Source organism: Monoraphidium neglectum, assembly GCF_000611645.1.
Source record: "Monoraphidium neglectum strain SAG 48.87 unplaced genomic scaffold scaffold00332, whole genome shotgun sequence".
Taxonomy (NCBI): Eukaryota; Viridiplantae; Chlorophyta; class Chlorophyceae; order Sphaeropleales; family Selenastraceae; genus Monoraphidium; species Monoraphidium neglectum.
In genome coordinates, this window is record NW_014013296.1 from 1 (window position 1) to 13,362 (window position 13,362).

The following is a 13,362-nucleotide window of genomic DNA, read 5'->3' on the forward strand; positions in this document are numbered from 1 at the left end:
GGCCCACCACCTCGGACGCCTGGTCTTATGGCACCTGCTCCCTCAAGCGAGTGGCAGACCCCTCGAAGCCGACATACTTCTCCGGGGCGGGTAGGTTGGGCCGGCCCGGTGCTTGCACCGGGTGACCAGACACGTTCACGCCCTTGGCCTTCGCCAAAGGCTCGCCTCACGGCCCCGTGGGGTGCACGCACCAGCCACTGCGGTTGACACTGGTACGCTCTCATTTGGCCCCAGAGCTTCGCAGCACCTGCCGCTTCTGTGCCGGAGTGGGGTGGAGTCGGTGGACGTCGCTCCCTGCGTGTCCACAAGCTGCTGATTTTGACACCAGTGTCCGCAATCTCCGTGCACCGCAGACGAGGGCTGGGTGAGCGGCACCATCTCAGCTCCGTCGGCCTGCGGCAACATATCTGCCTCCGCCTGCGGCGACTGTCTCGCCAGCAGGCAGCCCACGGAGTGCCTCGCATGCGCAAAGGACGCGCGCGCGGCGGCAGAGGCGGGGCCGGTGGTCTTCCTGCAGGGCGGCGCGCGCATGCAGCGCGGCTGCGCGCTGTGCGCCAATGTAACAGAGGCGGCCCACAGGAAGCAGTGAGCAGGGCCGCGGTAGCGCATTCATCAAGGCGCTGCGCTGTTTGCTGTTTGCAAAGGTCTTGAGCAAGTGGGACCGCTTCTGCTCCAGCCTCGAAGCACAAAATTCCTCCTGCAGACGCATTCAAATCACCCCTGGTGGTTGCCGTGCACACGCCCCACCACACGAGCGTCTGCAGCCCTCTGCCGGCCGCCCACGCTGCGCATGCGCGTGGCCCCGCCCCATTTCGCCCCTCTATGCAGGTGCACGGCCTGCGTGCTGGGGAAGCTGCCCTGCAGCTACTGCGTCCAAGGGGCCTCCTTGTACGGCACCGGCTCGGCCGACATCCCCGCCTGCCTGGACTGCGTCTCGCGCCGCGGCCCCGGCGCGCGCGGCGGCTGCAACGCTTGCGCGCAGTCCGGCGCCAACGCGGCGCGCTGCTTCTCGTGCCTGGCCTCCCAGAAGCTGCAATTCTGCGCCGATGGCGACCGCCCGCCGCCGTATGGCAAGGCGCAGGCCTGCTGGCCGCCCACGGAGAAGACGCCCTGCGACATCTGCGGCAACGCTGCCAAGTCTGACGCTGCGTATGCCCAGTGCCTGGCATGCTTTGGCTCGTCTGCGGGGGCAAGGAGCGAGTGCCAGAGTTGCACGTGGCTGGAGGGGTGAGCCGCGCGGACCGTCAGTGCTGCTTGGGTGTTAAAGCTCTGGGGTTTCGGGCTTTGTGGCCAGATGACTTGGCAGCAGCTTTCCCGGACATCTGGTCGTGGGGCCTGCGCTCCTCTGTTCTACGAGCGGACCACGCGCCCACCACCTGCCATTGTCTGCAGCTGCCGTTCTGCACAAACACAGCCTGTTGCTCATGGTACCGGCGAGACCCGGCATGCACCCACGTGCAGCCTTCGGCGTCACCACCCAGCGTCACCGGCCCTGGCTGACCCCCCGTCGCCGCCCCTGCGACCGCCGCCGCAGGATCGACGCGGCCTCCCAGTCGCGCTGCTTTGCCTGCGTGCCGCGCGCCAACTTCACGGACTCGACGACCACAGGCTGCGCCCCCTGCTTCTACCAGTGGGTGCCGGCGTCAGCCAGGGAAAAGTGCCTGGCCTGCGTAGAGAGCCCCAAGACGTTTGCGGCGGCCAAGGGCACGTGCGCCTACTGTGTGGGCAACACGAAGGGCGTGGCGCAGGCGCAGAAGTGCCTTGCGTGTCTGCAGACGAAGCGGGATGAGTACTCTTACTCGTGCGTGAACGGCTGATGAGCTGGAGGGCCCGGGTGACACTGCGGTGGCGTCGCATCGCGCTGCACATTTATATGGCAGATGCCGCTGTCGCCGTGGCGCACGCTGCTTCCTGTCGTCCACTCATCTGCTGTCCCAGGCGCCGCAGAGGTGCCTGTTTCGTATAAATGAGTGTGTTGCTGATTTGCGTGAGATTAGTGTTGATTTGCGATGATTCGTTCTGCTGCATTCGTCAGCAGCTGTCAGATGTTCTTGGGGGAACTGAGTAACGCAACAGTGCCCAATCTCTTGGGTGTTCGGTGGCCTTTGCAATGCAAGCTATTGATCACTACAGCTGCACTTTGCCCATGCACGGGCAGCCACTGCCGGCTGAATGCAGCGGGATTGGCTGCGTCACTGAGTCACAGGCAGCGTAACTTGCAGCAACCGACGCTGGTGTCTCTGACAAACCTTGACGCAGCATGCTTTGCAACCCAGCGCACCGCACATATGAGATCCTCCATCATCGCTGATATCGCTGATATACCGCCCCACTTACGCCACAGTACCGCTCCCTCCAAGTAAATTCTGATCTGCGTGGTCTTCGCGGCAATGCTCTCGAGGACACTACGCGCATTCGCAGCAGCGCAGCAGAGGCTTATCAATCAGCGCTGCTTTGCGACCACAGCCGCAGCCAGCGAAGGCGTTCTTGCAGCGTATGAGAGGTGGGCGAGATGGCGCATGCTGCTTGTCAGCTTGTGCCTTGGCCACCGGCGCGGCACATCGGCACGCCCACACCACGTGTATCACATGCAGCACATGCAAAACCGCATGCACACATGCATGCTGACTCAGCCCCTAAAATCCTCCCACAGGCTGGTACGCGAGGGCGCGATCCAGCCAGATGCGAGCCAGCTCGCCGCCGCCCAGACACTGCGGCTGCTGCAGGCCGCGCTCGCCGCCCGCCTCGCCGCGCCCGCCCCGCCGGGCGATGCCCAGGCAGATGGCGCGCAGCCGCCCGCCGCCGCGCCGGCCGTCCAGGGCGCCTACTTGTGGGGTCCTGTGGGCAGCGGCAAGACGATGCTGATGGACCTGTTTGCACGCACCCTGCCGCCCGGCGTGGTGGCGCGGCGCCTGCACCTGCACCAGCTGCTGTCCCTGATCCACGAGAGGAGCCACCAGCTGCAGGAGGCGCTGCCGCGGGTCGTGGTCAAGAGCCGGCTGGGGCTGCCCGTGTACCGGTGGGTCGGGGGATGCAGCGGCGGTGTGAGCGCCGCCGGTTCGCTGCTCCGTTCGGGGGCAGCGGCACTGGTTGCAGCAGAGCGACACTGCAGAGCGCGCGAGACAGCCGTACCCCGGCCGCCCCTCCCCCCTCAAAAAAACCACCGCTGCGATCATGATGGTGCATCAACAGGCACCCCTGCGCCGAGGCGCTTGTCTTTCCCACCCTTCCTCCTCCGCGCTGAGCGAGCGCGGTGCCGCGGGTGTGCACGCCCACCTCCCTGACCCACTGGAACCACACACCCCCACACGCAGCTACGCCCTGCCAGAGGAGGACCCCCTGCGCGTCATCGCGCGGGAGCTGGCTGCCTCCTGCGGCCTGCTGTGCGTCGATGAGATGCACGTGGCTGACATAGCGGACGCGATGACCCTGGGGCGGCTGCTGGCGGCGCTGCTGGCAGACGGCTGCTGGGCCGCTTTCACGGTGCGTGCGTGTGGGGGCGGGGGCGGGGCCAGGCAGGGGTGCGGGTGGGGAAGAGATGTGTTGGCAAGCTAGCTGGGGTCGCCGCGTTGAGCAGTGTGCGGCGGCAGGCTTTTCAGGCGGCGATGACTTCTGCTGGCAAGCCTCGGTCGCCAGAGTCAGCACCACCCAAACTTTGTATTTGTGGCGGTCCTGCGTGGTTTTCCAGGCCCCCTCCCCCCCCCCCAGAGCCACAACTTCTGCTTTGCAGTCTTGCCGCCACCTCTGGAAAACCTGAATCCTGCAGCCTCGCCTCCATCCGCAGAGCAACCGCCCCCTGCATGACCTGTACAAGGGTGGCGTCAACCGGCGCTACCTGAGGGACGGGTTCGTGGCGCTTGGCCAAGCCCACCTGCTGCAGGTGCACGTGGCGGGCGGTAAAGACTACCGCACGGCGGCGGCGGCGCCGGCCCCGCCCGCCGCGGCTGTACCTGCGGCAGAGGCGGCAGGGGTGGCTCCGGCAGGGGCGGCCGAGGCGGGTGAGGAGGGGGCGGCCGGGCGCCGCTGCTTTGTCGGCGCGGGCGCGGACGAGCGGCTGCGGCGGCGGTGGGCGGATGCGGTGGAGGGCAGCGGGGCCCGCGAGGCCGCCACCGCCGTTGCGTCGCAATTTGGCAGGGAGCTGTGGGTGCCCAGGGGGCTGGTCTTAGGCAATGGTGATGAGCAGCCGAGACGCGTGCAGCCTCAGCTGCAGCCACCCCATCAGGCTGGTCGAGACCAGCAGCAGCCATCCCCAGGGCAGCAGCAGCAGCAGCAGCAGCCGCAGGAGCAGCAGCAGCAGCAGCAGCAGGAGCAGGAGCACCACCAACAGCAGCAGCAGCAGCAGCAGCAGCAGCCGCAGCTGGCCGCCGCCTACTTCACCTTCTCCCAGCTCTGCGGCCCCGCCGGCCTGCGGCGCGGCCTTGACCGCGGCGGGCCCCTCTCGGCGGTCGACTTCCTGGCACTGGTGAAGGCCGGCCTGGGGGCGCTCTACCTGGAGGGTGTGCCGCGGCTGGCACCGCCGCTGCGGGACGAGGCGCGGCGGTTGGTGACGCTGGTGGACGTGCTGTATGACGCAGGCGTGAAGCGTGAGCGGCGGGGGCGCCGGGGCGCGTTGGGGGGTTGTGTGCGGACGCTGTCGCGGCCGGCTGGGGGCGGCAGGGGACGGGTGGTGTCTGCTGAGTCGTGGTGCGTCATGAGACTTTGAAGCGGCAGGATATGTTGGATGGGAGGGCTGAGATGGTGTCAGAAGGGTTTCGGAGGACGGCGTGTACCCCAAAGCGCGCCGCTCCAACGTGGCGCCCCCGCGAGGCCTCCTCGCAGTGCACATGTCGTGCGAGGCGCCGCCAGAGGAGCTGTTTCTTCCGCTGCTGGGTGCGGCCCTGGAGCGCGGCGTCAACCCAAACCTTGGCAGGGCCGAGAAGCTGCCCCTTGAGCGCCTCAAGCAGCAGCAGCAGCAGCAGCAGCAGCAGGAGGAGGAGGAGGCTCCGCTCCCACCGCCAACTGGCACGCGGCGCGACGACGCGCCGCAGCAGGAGGCTGCGGCCGGCGCGCCGCGCGGCCGCGACTGGGGCGCGTCAGCGGGCGCCGTGGGGGCGCCCGATGAGAGCAGGGGTTACGTCCAGGGCGCATTGGTGGCGGAGGAGGTGCTGATGTACCACAGGGCGGCGTCACGGCTTGCGGAGATGACGCGCGAAAGCTGGTGACAATGCCTGGACATGCACCCAAGCCTGGTGAGTTTCAAGTCTTTTGAGGATGTGTGGTTAGCAGACGGGCGACATATGTTGTAAGTCGCGCCCAAGGATGCAGCGGGGTGTGCCTTCCTTCCGTCCCGGAACCTTGCTGCATGCATGAGTTTGCTGCTGCAGCGTCCTTGCTTGCGTACTTGCTTGCTGCATGGATCCTCTTTTGTGCTGCTGGACGCAGTCACATTCCTTGATTAACTACTGAGCACAACAGACAGCAGCCACCAGGAAGTGGTAACTACGCCGCAGTTGCCAGGTCACATGCGCAGTCCGTTGTTGATGTGGGCGTGGCTCATGTCGTCATGTGGGGGGGGTCGCTGTCTACGCCGCAGTGAACGGTGGTGAACTGCCACGCGCAAAGCCTGCAGGTTTGTACACAAACTTATCAGGGGGTGAAGAGGCTTCAGCTCACCGGTCTCGAGAGCTGCCGCCCCAGGAAAGTCGTTGCTGCAGCCGCTCTGCAAGTAGAATAGAAATAATCAACGGAGTTGTTGACATTAGCACTAAGTTGAGTTTCGCGTACTTGAACAGCCGACCAACATCGATCCAAACCCAACACCCTGGGCGCCGCTCTGCAAGTAGAGCCGGCAACCAGAGAGTTGAACCCACCAGAAGTCAGTCTCTGCTAGCCGCTGCCGGAGCTCGGCTATCCGTCCGCGCCGCCGGCCGCCTAGCGCAGCCGCCGCCGCCGCACCGCACCCGCCATGGCGGCGACCATGAAGCCCGGCGCCAAGGATGCCGCCCGGCGCAAGCGCAAGGAGAAGCCTGTGCTAGCGGAGGCCGTGCCGGCCGCCGAGGCCGGCAACTCTAAGTTTGCGCGCGCCCTGGGGTCTACTGACTATGTCACGCGGGAGAAGGGTCTGGAGGCGCTGCAGCGGTGGATGTGCCTGAGGAGCGACCTCGCTGAGCTCGACATGCTGAAGATCTGGAAGGGCCTCTTCTTCTGCTTCTGGCACTCGGACAAGCAGCCCGTGCAGGTGCGAAGCGCATGCCGCGACCGACGCAGCAGCAGCCGCAAAAGAGGCAGCAACGGCAGCGGCACAAGCACCAGCAGCACCTGGGCGCCAAGCGCGCCACCGTCCCCCAAGCTTGGCGTGTAGCGCGCTTCCGCCTTTGCCAGGGGCACCTTGTGCGCAGTGGGCCGCGCGTGGTGCAGCACGACCGCGTCAGCAGGCGCAAAGCAGTCCTTCGCCCCGCCGCAACCTGCACACCCCGTGCGACCTCCGCCCCACCGCATGACTGCTCCTGCGCCACCTCGGCACCGCAGGCCGACCTCGCGCAGCGCCTGGCGGGCCTGCTGCCGCGCCTGCCGCCGCCCACTGCGGCCCTCTACTTTGACTGCTTCCTGGCCACCATGCGGCGCGAGTGGTTCGCCATTGACTACCACCGGCTGGACAAGTTTCTGATGCTGGCCCGCCGCTTCGTCGCCTCTGTTTTGGAGATGCTGAGGGACAAGGGCTGGTGCGTCTTGAGTGGGCGGGCTGCGTCGCCGCGCGCGTGCTTACGCCTGGGCACGGAGCTTCTAGCATCACGTGTTTGGGCGTTTTGCAGTAGGGTGTGTTGTGGTGGGGCGCTGTCCGCGCCTGGATCAGCTCGCGGCTGCTTGGGGGAAGCGGCTCGGTCTGAGAATTGCGGGCGGGCTGCAATGATAGGTCGCCTGCGGCGCTCACGGCCCGCTGCCCCCGCCCCGGACACTGCGCAGGGACCCCGAGCTGACTCAGCAGTACGCGACCATGCTGCAGGCCCGGGTGCTGTGCCCGCACGGCGACGCCAGCAACCGCGCAGCGGGCCTGACCTACCACATAGCAGACCTATTTGTCCCGGAGCTCCGCAACTGCGCGGCGCCGCCGCCGCCAGGCGCCGCGGGCGGCGAGCCGCCGCTCGCAGGACGGCGCCACAAGGCGGCAGCGCCGGCGCCGGCGGCGGCCGTGGCGGGCGGCAAGCGGGCGAGGGGCGACGCGGGGCAGGTGCCGGCGGCGGCGGTGGAGGCGCTGCTGGCGCCGTTTGTGGAGGCGCTGAGGGTGTTGCCAGAGAAGGCAGCCGTGCTGCGTATCAGGTGGGGTTGGGGGGGGGTTTGACACATCCGTTTTGATCCGTTTCGGTCTGTTTTGTTCAGACCTGTTCCTACCCGGCCTGTGTGGACGTGTGCGCCCTCCCGGGCTGTAGATCCGTGGAGGTTGCGGCACATATTGGCAGCGCGACAGCCGCGCCAACGCCGCGACGGGATGCTCCAATGGACTTTGAAGTGGAAGCCGCAAGGGCCCACGCGGCTTGGGCGCAGCGCCAACGTCAACGAGCTGTGATGAGATCAAGCCTTTTCCGCAGCCCCCGTCCTCACGCCCCCACCTCCCGCCTCCCTTCCCTCCCCAGGGCTGGTGTGTTTGATGAGTTGGCGGAGGAGGTGGCCTCGCCCTCTGACGGCGCCCCCCTGGGCCTGCTGGACGCGGCCGCATTTGCTGCACACCTGTTTGACCTGGGGGCTGCGCCGGAGGTGCGCGCGCGCAACAGGGAGGCGCTCTACGCGGCGAGCGCGGCGCTCGAAAAAGCGGCGGCGAGGGCCAAGCGGCGGCGGCAGGAGGAGGAGGGGGGCGGCGGGGCGGAGGAGGCGGCAGCGGCTGGCGGCGCGAAGAAGAAGGGTTCAAAGCGCAAGGCTGCGGCGGAGGCGGCGGCGGCGGCTGGGGCAGAGGTGGCCGCGCGGGAAGGGCAGGCGCCAGCGGCTGAAGGCGGCGGCAATGCCAAGGTGCCCAAGGGTAAGAAGGCTGCGGTCGCTTCAAAGCAGCCGCCTGCTGACCCTGAGGCTGCGCCTACTCAGAAGCAGAGCAAACAGAGCAAGCAGCAGCAGCAGCAGCAGCAGCAGCATGAGCAGCAGCAGGAGCGGCAGCAGGACGAAGAATTGCCGCCGGCTTTGATCAAAGCAAAGAAGTCAAAGAGGGCCAAGGAGGCGCCTGCGGCGGCAGGAACTCCGCAGCAGCAGCAGCAGCAGCAGCAGCAGCAGCAGCAGCAGCAGCAGCAGCAGCTGACCCCCAAGCAGTCGCCCAAGCAGGCAGCGGTGGCACCTGTCAGCGATGAGCTGGCCCAGCCCGGCTTCTCCACGCCGCAGCAGCCCAAGCGCGCCGCGCGCGAGCAGCGGCCGCAGCCGGCCACTGCGCAGGCGGCGCGCCCCCAGGACCGGCGGCAGCAGGCGCAGCAGCAGGAGCAGCAGCAGCAGCAGCAGCGCGGCGACGGGTCGCTGCACGCCAGCGGCGCGCAGTCGGTGCCGCCCAAGAAGCGGGGGGTTGTCATCAACCTCCGGAAAAACATCTACCACAAGCACGGCGCCCCGCCACCAGCTGCTGACATCCGGACGCCGCCCCTGGCCAAGCCCAAGGGCTCGGCGCTGAAGTCGCCGGCGCCAAAGAGCGCGGCGCAGCAGCAGCCGCGCCAGGCGCCGGCGACGGCGCAGCCGGCGGCGCGGGTGGGGGCCGAGTCTGCGGCGCCGGGGTCGGCGCCGGCGAAGGCGGGCGGCGGCGGCGGGCGGGTGACGCCGGGGCGCGTGGCGCGGCCCAAGGCCGCCATGTTTTTCTAAGGCGGCTGCTTTTCCCGGCGCAGGTGACAGCTTAGCTCCGCCGTGCGATGCAGCAGCGCCAGTGCTGCAACTGTAACGCACCCTGACTGCACCTGTGGCAGCTTGAAATCGAGCAAGGCTCTGCCCAGATGTAATCGGCGGCTGAGATTTGAACAGAAGTAGAACGTGACCTCGCGTCGCATGCACGTTCCTGGGCGCCGCATGCTCGCCTGTCATGCAGACCGGCCCTCGCCGCTAGCTGATGCGGACGGCACCGAGGATGCCCTCCCTCCAGGCTACGTGCAGGAGAGCTTGCGACAGCGCTACAGAGGGTGAACTATGTCGGATGTCAGCCTGGGATTCGTCACGCGCCCCCGCCAGCTCTTGCGGGCCCGCGGCAGCCGCTGCAGCCTCGGCGTCTCATGACTTACTGCCCACACACGCAGCCCGGTTCAGGGGAAATGAGGGGTGTGGGCACGCCCCAACCGGAAACATGCAGCATGAGTAGCAATTCACAGCAAGCCAGGTGCTGGTCTGGCCAGGAGGCTTGGGCACAGCACGGCTGCGCACAGCCACATCCTCTTCACTCTCGAACGGCGAGCCCCTGTGCAACTACCGCCCCGTGCAGCCGTGCACGCGTACCCACCCGCAGCAGCTGGCGCGGTGAGTGGTGCGCGCTCCCAGACCACTGAGCGTAGCAGGTGGCTGCCACAGCAGCAGGGGGGGGGGGGCAAGTTGCAAATGTCCCAGAGAGCAAACATTGGCCACGGGGGATGAGCACTGCTTGGTACTGGGCTGGAATGGTTGGAACGCCAACAGACCTTTCTCACCTGTTTGGAATTGCTGAGCTCCAATGAGCGCATGTTAAAAAATCTGCCTGTGAATCAAGCAGACAATACAGGCGGTTGTGTGTGATCCGCGCCACACTCTTCACTACCCAGGTTGACCACCCAACTTGTCCCATACTCGACTGTGATGCGCCATGATTACTCAGAATATATGTCCACTGGGCAGGCGACGAAATGTGTACAGAAAAGATTCAGCGGTGGCCATTATGTTCGTGAATGGGTCAGTATATGCCGCCGCGACATACGGCCGAAACAAGGCGCATGAGCTGGCAATTTGCACAGCACTCAAACAGACCACCAAGTTGTATGCATTGTGCTCAGTCCAAGCACGATGCGCACGCATGGTGCCCCATGGTATGAAGAGACGGGTCCAAAACATGAAAGCTGCTAATCTGGGAACCAGCATTGCTTGCAGACACCACATGCTGCTATTCGCAGGCCCTCAACAGAACCCAACGCACGGCTTTAACGAGTGACTCGCGAGAGGCGGCTGCATGCTGCAGCAGCACGCCCTTGGCAAAGGCAGCGACTCTTCTGGCAGGCAATCAATGGGTGGCTGGAATTCACAGACGACACCCACAAGGCCTCAAATTCCTCGACAACACTCGAATGCTGCATGCTGGTCGTGGCGATTACTGCACCACTGCTCACGCAGCAATCACAAACTCGGGCTTGGCGGCGCCGGCGTCAAAGCCCTCGTCGCCATCCGCCTTGCGCAGGGCGCCGAGCTCAGTGGGCGCGCTGGTCTTGACAATGGTGGAAGTGGAATAGACAGAGGCATCCACCTTTCGCTCCTGCAAATGTGAAGGGGATGTAACAAAAACGGGATGAGCTGATACCACTACCAATATCCTGCTGCAGACAAGCACCGCAGGCAACGCTCCGCTGCATGCAGGTTGCTGCTGCAGCATGATTACCGACCGTCCCGCTGCTACAACGCTGGATGTGGCGGAGCGCGACCGCAAAGCCTTGGATCCAACAGCACGAGCTGCCTACTGCTGCTCAAACACACCACTCGTGCCCCAGCCCCACAATCATTAACCATCAATGCAATGTACCAAGGGCCACGCACCCTGATCTCCTTGTCAATCTGGCCCTTGATCCAGGTGTAAGTCATCCTCAGACCGTCCCTCAGGCTGACAGTGGGCTGCCAGCCCAGCTTCTCCAGGATGAGCTCGTTGTCGCTGTTGCGGCCGCGCACGCCCTCGGGGCCGGGGATGTGCTTGATGGGCAGGTTCTGCGCGGCGACGCATGAGCGGGTTGGGCAATGTGAGCGCCATGTCGCTGCACAGAACCTGACGTGCACAGGGCACTGCATGACAAAAGGAACACTGCAGCAGGTTCGCAATAGCTGGCAGCCCCCCCAGCGCCTGCTTGCTTGCCACAGCGAAGACCCGAGCGAGCGCAGCGCAGTCCGCATGACACGTGGCAAGCATCACATCAGCAGTACCATCCCGCCTCACCTTGCCCTCAATGTCCATCACGATCTGCATCATCTCGTTCATCGACACCATCTCGGTGCTGCCCAGGTTGAGGGGCTCCCTGAACTCGCTCTTGGTGATGCGCAGGATACCCTCCACGCAGTCATCGATGTAGGTGAAGCTGCGCGTCTGCTTCCCATCGCCCCACATCTCAATCTCATCGGGGCTGGTCAGCACCTGGCGGGGTCAAGAAGGGGAGGGTGTGTTGAGACGCGTGATTAGATGTTGATTTGCATGGGGCACAGCGTGGGGGGCAGCAGCAAAGAGGTTGGGCGAAGGCGCGTGGAAGAGCGGCTGCAGCACTGAACGGTGCACTCTAAAATACTTTGTTGCAGACACCCAGCAAGTGAACACATCTGCACACACCTTACTGCTGCGCAGCAAGCGCAGCGCAGCGCAGCAAGCGTAGCGCAGCGCAGCAAGCGTAGCGCAGCGCAGCAACAGCGCAGCAATAGCGGAGCGCAGAAACAGCGCAGCAACGGCGTAGCAAAGCAACAGGGTAGGATAGCGCGGCGCAGCGCGAGCCCACACACCTTGCGGCAGAACGCAGCGGGCGCCTTCTCGCGGCCACCCTTCCAGGTGCCGTGCGGCCCATAGATGTTGTGGAAGCGCCCGATACGGCACTCGATGCCAAAGTCCTTGTCGTAGTGCATGCACAGCTCCTCGGTGGCCAGCTTCTCCAGGCCATAAGCGTCCTGGGGCTGCGCGGGCCAGGCGTCAGACTCCTTGAGGCCGCCGCCCTCGATCTCAACGTCGAGCTGCTTGTACTCCGGGTAGATGCACGCTGACGAGGCGTAGAACAGGCTGCAGGGGCGAGGGCAGGGACGGAGGGGTCCAAGGGTGAGAGATAGATGGAGAAAGACCCTACAAGAGGCCTGCGCCTGCCGCTTGTGCACAGGCAAGCAGGCGCTTGAGGCAGGGCGCATGGCCGCCAGGCTGCGACGCATGAAGCGGGGACTTGCTGCGCCACGCAAGCAAAAAAATAGGCAACCTCGGCGTGCGTGTGCCGCAGGGGGCGGCGGCGCTCACCGCTGGACCTTGGCCTGGCGCGCCGCCTCCAGGAAGTTGTAGGAGATCATGGTGTTGTTGTAGAGGATGACAGAGTGGTTGGACTGGATGAAGCCCATGCCGCCCATGTCTGCCGCCATGTGGAATGCGTGGTCGCAGCCGGACACGACCTTCTTGCAGTTCTCAAACAGGCGCAGGTCAACCAGGTGGAACTCGTCGCAGAACTCCTCCTCCTGCAGGGTGGAGTTGTGGGCAGCCGACGGGCACGTGAGTTGAAGGGCTCCAAAATGAGGGGGTTCCGAGGGGGGCGAACAGCCGTGGGCTTCGGCACGGTCTGGCGCGGAGCGTGCCGGGCGCGGTGCAAGGGTCAATGGTCGCATGCATGCGCGGATCCAGCACCCACCGAGAAGTGCTCATTGCGCTTCCAGTCGCAGGCCACGATGTAGTGGCCCTCAGACTTGAGGCGGCGGGCCAGGTGCGAGCCGATGAAGCCGCCGGCGCCGGTCACACAAATCTTCAGGGTGCGCTCGGGCCAGTAGGGCTCAAAGGGAAACTTGGCGAGGCGCGAGACCTGCGGCGACAATACAATGTTGCAGGGAGGGGTTGGTGAAGGCAGCGCATGCATGGGTGGTGGGGCGCCACTGGCATCGAAGCACTGCTTAGCAGCGTTTACTGCAAGGGTGACCCAATTGCGGAGGCGCCCGACTTTGGGTGCATGCAAGCCCGCCGGCTGTGTACACACAAATCCGCACCTCCGTGTACAGATCGGAGACCTGGGCGTTGGTGGCAACCATGGTGCTGAGCTGCGAGGCGCGGGCTGCAGAGAGTGGGTGATGAAACCGTGCGAATGGGACAGCGCAAGGCTATATGTAGACAATTCAGCGAGCACTGGAGATAACTCTGGGGCTCAGAGGCTGCCTGCTCGGGATACTGCTTCAGGTGGTGCAGTGAGTGCTGGACGCTGCAGAGAATCAACGTAAAAACGACGTGTGAAAGGTCAAAAGCAACGTCGAATGTGTGAAGCGAATTGATGTGAGGGCGACAGCGCTATATATGGGCTGTGGGTGGGCGCCTCCCCGGAAGCCCTGGGGGGAATGTAAAACGAATGTCGACCACGGGCTTCGAGAGGATGGGAGACGTCCAGCAAACGCAAGCGCGCGTATGGTGAATTTTATATTTGCATTAGAGATGCAAAATACCATGCATGCAGGCTGCAGGCAGGCATGTTGACGACACCCCGC

At 65.3% G+C, this 13,362-nt stretch overlaps 3 protein-coding genes across 3 annotated transcripts; 2 read left to right on the plus strand and 1 right to left on the minus strand.

Moving 5' to 3' along the window:
• Nucleotides 1–529: 529 nt before the first annotated feature.
• On the plus strand, nucleotides 530–5,201 carry MNEG_2812 (Putative ATPase N2B; the record flags this gene model as incomplete). Its single annotated transcript, XM_014048705.1, has 7 exons — nucleotides 530–585; nucleotides 829–1,227; nucleotides 1,535–1,801; nucleotides 2,654–3,019; nucleotides 3,315–3,483; nucleotides 3,785–4,583; nucleotides 4,819–5,201. 7 exons carry the CDS (start codon nucleotides 530–532, stop codon nucleotides 5,199–5,201), a joined length of 2,439 nt encoding a protein of 812 aa, XP_013904159.1.
• A 743-nt stretch (nucleotides 5,202–5,944) lies between these two features.
• MNEG_2813 (putative Ribosomal RNA processing protein-like 1) lies at nucleotides 5,945–8,805 on the plus strand (the record flags this gene model as incomplete). The annotated part of the gene is made up of 4 exons (XM_014048706.1): nucleotides 5,945–6,217; nucleotides 6,508–6,701; nucleotides 6,943–7,296; nucleotides 7,611–8,805. The coding sequence occupies 4 exons, from the start codon at nucleotides 5,945–5,947 to the stop codon at nucleotides 8,803–8,805; spliced, it is 2,016 nt and encodes a 671-aa protein (XP_013904160.1).
• Nucleotides 8,806–10,279: 1,474 nt separating this feature from the next.
• On the minus strand, nucleotides 10,280–12,915 carry MNEG_2814 (NAD-dependent epimerase/dehydratase; the record flags this gene model as incomplete). The annotated part of the gene is made up of 7 exons (XM_014048707.1): nucleotides 10,280–10,426; nucleotides 10,705–10,869; nucleotides 11,096–11,290; nucleotides 11,647–11,917; nucleotides 12,143–12,354; nucleotides 12,525–12,692; nucleotides 12,874–12,915. The coding sequence occupies 7 exons, from the start codon at nucleotides 12,913–12,915 to the stop codon at nucleotides 10,280–10,282; spliced, it is 1,200 nt and encodes a 399-aa protein (XP_013904161.1).
• Between the last annotated feature and the right edge of the window lie 447 nt (nucleotides 12,916–13,362).